Consider the following 12,148-nt stretch of genomic DNA (forward strand, 5'->3'; position numbering starts at 1 on the left):
TCTTCCCACTTTATAAAAATGAAGCCAAAATATCCCGGATACAGGCACTGTCGTCCTTCGCCTGTGGTTCTAGAGCCCCAGAATTGAATACCTGCCCATACAGCCATCCGAATGATTATGAGCAGCGCTATTGATTGTGAACACACAATCAGGGATACTCAACTTGCTACTTGCTTTGCCAAGGAGACACTTTTTCAAAATGGCAGGGGGCCAGGGGCCAGATGCAGCAGCACTGCACAGGTCAGGTGTGCACAGGGGCATTTCTAGGAATTCAGGACATTTGGGGCATAGACTGGACTCTGTTAGAGGGTCCAAGGAAACCTGTCCTGGCACTTTTTTTGATAAACATGCTATATTTTTATGCTTTTTATGCATTCTGTCACTGTATTTATATTAAAAGTTCACAAAAATGTCAGTGTGAATCAATTTATTTTCATTGTGAAATAGAAACTTGTAGGGTGCCACCCAGCACCCTTTCGGGGACCAGATTTGGCCTGCGGTCATGATATAAAACCCCTTTTAAGAGCATCCAATAACTAATTTAGAGAAAGCTTATTAAAAAAATGAACACGTGAACATATATCAGCATGATAAAAATCTACCTAAAATAACAGAAAGCACTTACTTTGATCTTTTTTGCTTGGCCCATGTCCCATCCACAAAGCGGCTGGGTTTATGACCTACACTGCAGCCAGTAGCAGTTTGAGTTGCGAGGTGGATCAGTTGATCAGTTTGTGGTTGGATCAATCAGGCCTGATCAGATCAGATTAATTGGATGAGATTAGAGGAGCAGCTGCTGCAGAGGCGAGTGAAAGCAAACTTTCTGTTGCTGCCATTACACAGGTTAGACCCAGCGATGGACAGTGGGGTACGTGGTTTCCATAGGAATGCAGCTGGTTTCATCTGAAGTAGATTGGAAAAACGAAGGACAACACTAAAATGGGAACGCTGTTGTTCTTTGAGATGCGTTCTGTTTCTATATGGATCAGTGATCGGTTAAGTTAAGTTTTCACAGCGCCTAGGGTTCTGCTGCTCCGTCTGTGCTCAGAGTTGCACTCTAAAAATGCGGTGTTCTGAATAACCAAGCAATATATTCCAACAGCTCTCTGAATTAACAGTCCATCTCCGACAATATAGAAACTCAAATATGGCATGTGACAGTTAAACTAAAAAAGTTAAATTGTGCTATCTATAAGATTGTTGTGCAAATCACAAAATATTCATAAACCTGTTGCACTTTTAAAGCCCCAGGTTGATCCATCACATCAAATTGTTACTGAGCATTTTTAAAGTTCTTGAGTCTACACCGAAACTTCATTCAAATGTTACAAATGCAAACTATCTACAAAGGGTTTCATGCTGTGTAATTAGGCTTTTATTTATTTATTTATTTATTTATTTATTTATTTATGTACCTAGCCAGTCCAGGATTGAATCCATCAGCCCTCCAGACCCAAACCTATTTCTTTGATTAGCTGACTGCCATATGCCATTAGCCATGTGCTGTACATGTGTGCAAGGCTCCACTCCAAAATGCAGTATATCCTTTTGAGAAGGAAATTTGCTCCTTGTCCGTGGGAAATGATTCTCTTCACCCAAAATAAAATAAACGTATCTCCTTTATATAATCACATCTGTTGCGTGAAAAGCTGAAGTCAAGCTAGAAATTAAAATGTGCTGTAGAAGCTGATTTCGAAAATGGTATTAAGGTCTTATTATTAAACACAGTGATGCAGTTACTCAAATTTTGGGTCAGGCTGTCCACGCATTGGGTTTGTGTTTTCAAAGCTGAATTCCTGGTCTCAGTTTGGCACATTCATAAATGGCATTTTCATTTGATTATGTTTTTTCCTTTGGGGAGCATTTCATCGTCACACAGTGTTCACAGAGAGTTAGTGACTGAATCTGGTCCACTGCTGACTCAGGGTCAGAGTATCCACAGACAAATGAAATGCAGCCATGTTCTTTTTCTAGTGTTGTCTTTGGTAGTCAGCCGTGTCACATCAAATTGAATTTTTGTTTTTCCACAGAGAGTCAGCAGGCGGCTTGTTTATGGCCCAGTAAATCCACTACATTAATGTCACTCCTCATACCTAAAGGTGATGTGAAGACTAAGAAATGGCAGTGTTTCATGTCTGAGGTCAATTGGCTGCTGTTATCATCCTTCCAGGGCTTTCCGTACCTCGAGTTTAGTATGATGCAGCACTGAGATGGACCCTGCCAGGGAATGTAGGATGTGACCCAACAGCCACAACCATAGCCAAAAACAGCTTCTTAAGCATTTAGAAAACTATAATTACATATTAGTAGCCAAAATTGTAGACATGTAGCCAATAGTTATGCCTGTGTGATAAATTATAGGGATGTCACAAGGACCAATACCTTGATACCAAGTCGTTACCAAAATTCTGAAAACGTGATGGTACTTGTTTTTTCTACAGTACTGTTGGTACCAGTGAGGCAATTCCTCCAGACCTGATGGGGCAGTATATACACCAGCAAGTGTTCTAGTCTGCTGTCAGCTTAACATGTATTTTACACTTTAGTATGTTGTCAGTGCATTAGCTCAACTTTCCCTGTTCCCCTCTTTTTATGTCCAAAATCCTGGGCATCTATTTCTACATATTCTGGACGATTTCAATAATTGATCCAGAATACAACGACGAAAGCAGGATTTATACCTCTGCGTCAAATGGACGCCGTACCTGCGGCGTAGGTTCTGCATCGACGTAGACATACCTTACATTGTAGCCTGATGTGCACCTCCCTAGAAATGTAACTACACGTTGTGGCGTTGAGGCCCCCTGTTTATTTTTATAAGCTGAAACCATTTCCCTCAGTGGAAACAAAGCTTTGATTTACTTTAATTTCACAAATAAGAAACAGTAAATTGTGAAGACAATAAAGCCTCCAGAAATAGCACTTAAAGTCTTGTGTGTGATTTTTCCTGGCTTCAAATGAGCAGAGGAAATCTTTGCAAGTAGCCAGGCTAATTTATACAATGTAAAATGCCATAGGCATATGCTAATAACGTTAGCATGTTGTATTTGTTTGGAAAACGTGTTTAGTATTAAGTTGTATTGTCGGTGAACCTTATGGAACCAAATTTTGTAACGTTACCTACCTACCTAAATGTTGCTGTTGTTCCTAGCTTCATATGAGTAGATGAAAAGCACGCTAGCTGCTAGGCTAATTTATAGAACGTAAAATGCCATAGGCTTGTGCTAATAACATTAGCATGTTGTATATGTGGCGAAAATGTGTCCAGATAAAGACAAGTGTTTGTCTGTGAATGCTGCGAGTTATAGTGAAGCTGATTTGTGTACTTGTGTTTGTGTGTGTTATGTCTGTTAGCCATGTTTAATGTGTGTTGTGGGTGTGTTTTGAATTAACTAAACATTACAGCACTTAACAGCACGTAACAGAAGAGTGACACAGACACACAACTGCACAAGTATAAATGCTCACACGGCATAGGCCACATGCGTAGGCTCTGCATAGAGCTGATGGCCAAGCATTCGTGGGAAAAATGCTCAGAGATAATCTGTCTCACCAGTTTCACACCTCTTTAACAAATCTTCGTCACTGTCTTATATTGGTAGTCCTTCTGAATGCATCCTTAATCTGTGTAATAACTCTGCAAACACATCATCTTTCTGCCTAACTATAGTCTGTAACTCATCATCTTTAAATTAGTTACACCGCAGGTTAACACCTACATCGTCAACATACAATTGCTCCCCTTTACTGGAGGCAACTGGAATACATTTCCAACAGAAACGACATTTACTTTATCCAATAGGGAAAAATCACCACTGTGTTTGGTCTGTTGTAATCTGCAATTAATATATGCCATTAGTTTGTGATCAACCATGGATATTTTATCAACTATTAGAATTTGCAGGTTACTTTTAAGGTGTTTAAGGTAATTTTCTGTCTGTGCCATTGCCAAATATATAATGAATAGTTAAAGGATGTAAATTGTGTGTAGCAGTGCCTGTCAGAGCAGTTAACAATACAATCACTTCTTCATAAGAGGAAGATGAACGCCTACATGCACGGAAGAACAATGTGTGGAAGATGGCAGCTGCAGTGACAGCTCCACCTCAACTTGTCAAAAAGAAAAGCATATTTTTTTTAACTCTTTGCCATGGGAGTGCTGCATGTTTACTCTATGCTACAAATGCCAGTAGTGTGATGAGGCACTGAGCGTCTATTCTGTACTGAGTGTTGTACATTTGGTGTTTTTTTAAAAAAAAATATTCAGTAAAAGTATCGAGTAAGAAACCTTTAGTCAAACCACCATCATTATTGTGACAGAAAAATTGTTCATTTCAGGAATGCTTAATTTGGTCAGGAGCATCAACATCAGTAGGTTTTTTCGGACTTTAGTGACGATCATTTGCAGGACAATTAAATTGCTCCTATCTGGTCCTTGTCCATCTAGAAAGTCCATTCCCAGAAGTCGACTGTTGCCCCTCCTTTCTTGTATTTCTGGGAGTTTGACTGAGTCATTAGGTAGCCAGGCTACGGCCTTTCACAAAGCTCTCACTGTCCGGGAGGCCACAGACCGGGGATAACTCAATTTGCCTCCTCTCACCAACTCTCTGACTCTTGTTTTTTTCTCTCTGCTGTGCAAATGCAGAAATGTAAAATGAAGTCAACCTGAAAGAATCTCTTGTCTGTACTGTCTTGGCGGTCAGAGGTAGTTTTCTTCTTCTCTGTATGAGATGTCAAGTTACAGAGGATGCAAGAGAACACTTTGACTTTCACTTTTTAAAATGAATACATCCCTATCAGGAAGACCTTTTGTGCATCAGAGTACTGAGTCAGGGTCAATTACTGTCGATGAACTTGACCTTATACAGTATGTTGTTGTGGGATGTGCCATATAATCTTTTTTCTTTGTGTCCCTCAGGCGGAGTTCTCAGAGATCAACCTGGCCTCCTACGTCACCTCGGGATGTATGGTGGACATGCAGGTCAACAAAGGTGGCACCAGAGTGGTCAGGTAAGATGCTCGAGGACTAAAGAGAGCTCGAGTCCTTTGACGCATTTGCCCACGCAATCTGTAATCTGCCTCAGTGAGCCTGCACAAAGGCTCCTGTTCTTTTCTCTCTGTGGCATTGTGCATGACTGTGTATATATAACATTGCTTGCACTCAGAGAAATCAAGGCTGTAATGTGATTACGCCATGGGAAAACAAAAAAGAAAAATGTCTTACCCTGTTTCAACCCAGGTGGAAAAAGTTGTGTGACCATGTTTTTAAACAAGTTAAACTTGTCACCTCATCACAGTGTTTATGTGCTTTTGAGCATTGTTTTAGCTCTACTCCATAGTTTAAAATGCATTTTACCAGGAGTTTTGGTTTAGCAATCTGATCAGCACTATGACAGTATCAGTAATTCCCATTAGGTCACTGGTAGCAATTCTAGCTCTTGTGGTAACTAGGAAGCAACTTAAACTAGTCTGTGCACATATACATCTCATCACCGTGTAGAAATCAGATTGTTTTTGAATCAAAAACCCTTCATTACTGCTGTTGTGCGGCTGACAATGGTGCCAATGGCTTGTACTTTACCAACCCAATTGTCCGGAAAAATGTTGACATAGTAGGTTTCTGCAAACCTCAGATTTGTAACATTTATACATAATTATGTAACGGATACGGTGAAATAGTTCTTTACATTTCAGCAACACTGTGGTTAAAACTGCAAACTGTGATTTGTGATATTGGGCTTTATAAATAAAATTGAGTGATTGATTGATTAACATGTGGTCAGGTTGAGGCATAAAAATTACTTGGTTATGGTTAAGGCAAAGGTCATGCTTTGGCTTAAAATTCCAGCTTGTAGCTGCACAATTATGGCTGTAAATGCAGCAATGTCCTGGTAAAAACAAATGCTTTTTGGGGCACTATCCCCGTAGGAAACACAGCAAAGGGTAGCTAAAAAACACCTATGTTTGTTGCCTAAAAAGCTGCTGGAAACACAGCAATGACTTACTAACAAACAACTGGTTTTGCAGTGTATGGGTCTTGGACAGTATTCTGCAGCTTGGCAGGCGTCTCGCCTCTTAACCGTCCGATGATAAAGTCAACTTATATACTACATCACTTTAGAAACATTGATATGACATGTATGAAATGTACCGATGTAATGCATTCATGGTTTGCAGACACGTACTGTGCCAGTAATTTATTCTGGGCTGACTTGATGCCAATAACCACAACAAAGAATAAGTTGTCTCACTCAAATGGAAAACACAAGTCATTTTTTTTATTTTTAGGCATTTGGGTTGTTTGGATGCATCTGATATAAAAAAAAAAAAAATAGGAAAATAGAACTTCATCTTGTAAGCAGCTCCTGTAGCAGCAGCAGTGAGACACGTGAAGCTGAGTATTTGAATAGACTGCTCTGTTTTGTAAAGTTGGCACTCAAGGAGATCACTGATGATCAGCTGATCCGGATGGAAAAGATGACTTCATGCTTAACCTACATTATGAGTGTAGGTTAGGTGAAAATGATTTCTGTTAACAAAACAAACGTACAACGCGGCTTTAAAAAGGCTATGACCAATGTTTTTGTTTTAACAATGGGTCTCATGACTGCATGTAATATTAAAAGGGCTGCTCATAGTGAAAAAGTCGGAGTAATTAACTGGCTACAGTTCTCTCTTAGCTCTGTTTTAGGGTCTTTTATCTCCTTTTTCTGGTCTTCCAGCCTGCAAATTTACTTTTTTGGTTCTCTCTAAAAGCACTCATCAGCTGTTTTCAGCAAAAATGCTCTAAAACCTGTCTGTACGCTACCTGCCCAGCTGTACTAGTGCATTAAAGGGTTAATTATCTGCATCATTTTATGGAAGTCATTAGTGTCTAGTCAATTAGCTTGGAGAATAATAGTCTTGTTGTTATGTTATGCCTTTGTCTTCCTCACCCAGCATGGCATCAGAGGTCACTGCTATAAGAACGATTATACACACTATATATCTGCAAACTCCCAGCAGTCCCCTGCTTCTTACTCTCCATGCTTCTGCACTCTGATTGGTCCATTACATCAGCTAACAGAGTGCATGCCATCCAGTGTCAGCCCACCAGCCCTCATTCCAGCCTTCTTGGGCAATAATCAGCTAATCTGTGTTTTGGCCTCGACTCCACATAGCTTTTGCAAAATAACTTCTTTATTGGTGTTGAAAGTGGCATTTGTCCCGGAAACGGCCTCACCGTGCAGCGCAGTGTGAAATCAAGTGCGAGTAATCACAGAGCAGGAGCTGTAATACGGCTGATGTTACAATGCATCCTGTTGTCGGAGCGGACACAGAGGTTATTGTTTGGGTCGAGTATTTTTGTGGTGATATTGCTGTAATGATAAAGAAGTCGAATTGGCTGCAGATGTACTGGCTGCTGCCTTGTTCACAAACACTGACATTCACTGCCAAACTGTTGCGGTTTAGCTTGTCGCTTGTGACTCTGAACTTGCCTACAAATCGTGAAACGGTTGTTTCTAGCTAGCAGTCTGATTGGTTGGTGACTAATAAAGCTTTGTGGTTAGACTGGCGATTTGAGAAGCTCATTGAATGAGACACTGAAAGTTTCTCTGGATAAATACCCCCTAGTGTGAAGGGATTAAAATCTGTCCTTGTTATAGATTAAAGCCAGTGAAAGCTAATTATTTCTCTGACCGCAGTGTTTTTCATTCTCAGCCACAAGAATGCTGTAATAGAAACAAGACCCGTGCACAAACTAAATGCGCTCTGTCTGATTGCATTTTTCCATGTGTGTGATCACGGGAGCGCTGCTCACATGCACACCCACACGTTCACACAGTACTGTATATTTAAAGCCGGTTCCTGCTTCTCCACGTGTCCTCTGGCTGTTCTCAGAGCTCTGACCTCTGCCCTCTGTCCACAGGCATGCTCTCTGATCACATCTCCTCTGCTGGCTCCATGAAGCAGCACACTTTCTCACAGTTCTGTGGTTTCAGTGGTTGTTTGTGCAGTGAGATTTCTTCTCACTTGTGCGTTACAAAAATCTGAATCTGCTGTATGGTTAAAGATAAGGGAACGAAGACAAGGGATCTTACATGGTAGCTCAAAGGGGACAGTTCATGCCAAAATCAACAAAACATATTGTTCCTCTTACCTGTAGTGCCAATTATCACTCTAGACTGTTTTGGTGTGAGTTGCCGAATGTTGGAGGTATCGGCCATAGAGATGTCTGCCTTCTCTTGAATATAATGGAACTAGATGGCACTCAGCTTGTGGTGTCAAAAGCACCAAAAAATACATTCAAAGAGCTCAACAGCCATGTCTCTTTCTAGAAATCATGATCCAGTTACTTAAGATAATCCACGGACCTTGTTGGGAGCAGTTTCACATAGGAAGTATTTTTTGTCTACCAAACTACACCTGCCAGGGACGCACAGTAGCGCACCTGGTAGAGAGGGCGCCCCATGTACAAAGGCTGTGTTCTTGCCACAGCAGCCGTTGGTTTTGCTGCATGTCGTCCCCTCTTCCCCCTTCACGCTCATCCTGTTGTAGTGCCTCTAGTCCTAACTAGGTGGAGTAGTGGAGATGCTAACATCTACCTATGTCCGATAGGAGCTATATATCTTAAATGACTCTCGAAATTGCAGTTGGTATTGCATTCAACAGTTGACAACTTTTAATGCTTCTCAGTAACAGAAACATTCACAGCAATGTGGTCTGTATAAAACATAACAAAATAGAGTTCTTTCAAAACAATGAACAAAAATGAAAGGATAAGTCCCATCGCGGTGATGGTCCTTCAATGTAAGAAGATATTAAGAGTTTCAAATGTTTAGTTCTTGCTGTCCTGAAGTGTGTTACCCGTGTAGAGTTAATAGTGTCTGTGTTCTTATCCGGATTCAGAGTGAATGAGTCAAGCGAATCCAATGTCCTCTGTGAGCAGGTCCTATGGTAGGCCACACTGTCCTGGGCTGGGCTCGCCATCACTAGGTTTGTCTGTAAATCTGGTAGTTCACAAAAAACCAACTGGAGTTTTCAAGATATTAATAACTCGACAGAAGTTAACGCCTTCATGGTCACAGCTCACAATCTGATAGAAGAGCAACTTGTCAGCACTAGTATGACTGAATAATCAAAGTTTTAAATTATTTTGTGGCATTTATATGAGAACTTGCTCTGTCTGCCTGTAGCATGTATACAAGATGTTTTCAGGATGTTATTCAGGAAGTGATCTCATGTGCAGGTAGGAGTCATACGTAACACTCTATCACTTCAGTTACCCAGTGGCTTGCGCTCCCTACTGGAGGCGACATGCAACTACATCTCTAAACAACATAATGGGTTTAGTAGCCCTATATTTCATATGGATTACACTGTCCTATCTAATAAAGGCAAGCCACCTACACCTGCCAACCAAATCATTGTGCAGAACGAAGCGTGCATCTACTGCTAGCTCACCTAGCACCACTTAGCAAGCTAACATTACAGCTCAGCCGAGGAGGACGCCATTTATGTTTACATTTAGCGCTGTCACAAGCACGAGCCTCTTGTCCATGAGTAGATGCACCCTTCCTCCTGCACGGTAAAGTGGTTGGTGGGTGTAGTTTGATAGAATAAAAACAGCACCTACATGAAACTGCTCTCAACAAGGTCTGTGGATTATCTTGAGTAACCAGGACATGATTTCTGGCTTTTACCACCACAAGGCAGACATCTCTACAGCTGAGATCTCCAACACTCGACAGCTCACACCAAAACGATGTAGCATGATAAACAGCACTACAGGTAAGAGGCAAAAAACATGTATGTTTGATTTTGGGGTGAGCTGTCCCTTTAATAAAGCAAGCTCCTGCTCAGCTTGAATTAAGCTTGTTTCATTGTAATTCTGTCAGTGTAGGTATCAGTGTCCTCACAGGTGCAGTAACATCAGCAGTTAGTGTTAATTAAGCCCGCTAAGAGCAATAAATGTTTTTTAGTGAATTCTGAAGTGTGTTGTCCTGAAAGTTAACTGTTACATGACAGAAATGTCCACCTTATATTTCCTTTACATCTACATTTTAGACATCTAGCTGACGTTCAAAACTACTTCCAGTGAGTGCAACAGTAAAACAAGTTCAATAAACTCCTCAATCACCAGCCATTAATGCACCCAGTCCCAGATAATCACAGCTAATTAATCAACGGCTTTATTAACCACACTGGGAGTTCTGGCAGGATCATGGAGGAGAGAGACATTGCTCTGTGGCTTATCATACTCTGGCTGCTGCGATCCATCTTTCAGCCAGACCAGTGTTCCCACTTGGAGCTGAGCAGCTCGCTAGAGGTTTTGGCAGCCGCGAGCGGAGAAGCCAAAGGGCTGACTACAGCAGTGCAGCAGGGAACAACACGCCATAACTACTGTACCTTGTGGCGTGTCACTCTGCTGTACTGTAGGCTGTGCGTGCCACGTTGCACGTTGCTCATACAGTAGTGGCAGCAAAATTGCATGTGAGCTCCACGTTTTATTTCATGCCCTGGAACCAGGAATCAGCAGTCAGGCTTTTATTGCATCTTTTTATTTACTGTAGTTGTTTTGGGTCCTCAGCTGATCATGGCACATGTGTGAGGGAAGTATTGGAGTAATATGAAAAGTAAAAATAACCCAGATGCATACAACTTCAAACAGGGTCACTATTAAAATGCTGTGTGTGCAGTCATCCTTTATGTACTCGCTTTCTTTTTATCTGGTTTATAAAGGCATGCATATGTAGGGTTCTGTTGTATTAATGTCAATCATTCTCACCATTTGTTTATGTCTCCATGCCGGCGACAGCACGTTATGTTTTCAAGTTGTCTTCTGTCCACATGTCAATATGTCCCATTCCTGTGAATGGGATATCTCACAAACACTTTGAGGGGATTTGTTTAAATTTGGCACATTTTGGTGGTCAAACCTGGTCCGTCTCATTCTCGTGAACCTAATTTCTCAGAACACCTTGAGGGAATTTCTTCAAATTTGGCACAAACGTCCACTTGGACTTAAGGATGAAGTGATTAGATTTTGGTAATTAAAGATCAAGGTCATATTCCCATGTTTACTGTTTCAGACTGAGCTCTCTCCAGGGGAACAGGAGTACACACATTCTGACTTTCTGAACCAACACATTCTCACTCGGACCTCGTCACATATTGATGTTTGGTCATGGACTTTCCACATACGACGTGAAAGGTACCCTGGGTGCATTGGTTGTTTACGTTCTGGGACACCATGTCATGTTCTGCCTGTGGCAAGCATTGTCTTGTTTCAAAATACACTTATGTTTTTACAGGAAATTTAACGTTTACATACAGTCTCTTTCAAAATAAACGCACTACGTCAGTGCAATACCGTGAATTTCCTTTTCTTTCTTTTTTTTTTTCCTTCAACAACAAATGCAGGTGGTTAAGTTTAGGAAAAAAATAACAGGGTTCAGCCTTAGAATCTTACGGGAAATGAACACAACTCTCTTGGGTGAAAGTCTGTCATTGCTGGACCCATCCACCACCCCTCCCGCCCACCCCAGTCGGACTTTCAACACCTTAACTTTCGTCCTTGTCCCACAGTGTTTCCCCCCTGATGCTGCTGGGCATCGTTAAACTTTAACGGCAACTGGCTGCGCATCATGCTGACATTAAAGGACGCCTTTTTTTTCCTTGGTTTCTGACGCCACAAGTCACTGCCCAAGCACCGGATTTCGATGACTTCGGAGTGAGACCGGACTCTCTTAACACACATTTTTGTGTGGAAAGTAGCATATGTATATTTTGGCACATTTGCATCATTGACCCCTCTTAATCCTGTCATTAACTTTAACATCTAGTGTTTAAACACATCTCCAGCAGACACCATGTAACCTTTTTTCATACCTCGTCTCTCATTTCTACATCCTGACAGCCTAGGTTCAAAATTAATTCTTGTTTATGTAACACAGGGGTTACAATTATAGATACACTTTGTTACACTTTGATGGTAAGGTGGCCAAAGGTTTACGTGATTACATTCAAAGCTAGTTTAAATGACTGGATCTTTACCTTTAGACCTGTGATGCGAGTAAAGAGCAATCACTTAATGCACAGTAATCAGTAGACATATTTCAAATAGGACTAAAGATGTACACTTCAGAGCCAACAGTCTACAAAGATA

At 41.2% G+C, this 12,148-nt stretch overlaps 1 protein-coding gene across 1 annotated transcript in view; it reads left to right on the forward strand.

Moving 5' to 3' along the window:
- The window catches only part of syn3 (synapsin III), a 179,021-nt gene that overhangs the window by 71,585 nt on the left and 95,288 nt on the right, over positions 1-12,148 (forward strand). The window contains exon 4 of the mRNA XM_033614580.2: positions 4,919-5,010. Coding sequence (XP_033470471.2) covers positions 4,919-5,010 — 92 coding nt within the window. The remainder of the gene's footprint in view (positions 1-4,918; positions 5,011-12,148) is intronic.

Source organism: Epinephelus lanceolatus, chromosome 23, assembly GCF_041903045.1.
Source record: "Epinephelus lanceolatus isolate andai-2023 chromosome 23, ASM4190304v1, whole genome shotgun sequence".
Classification (NCBI taxonomy): Eukaryota; Metazoa; Chordata; class Actinopteri; order Perciformes; family Serranidae; genus Epinephelus; species Epinephelus lanceolatus.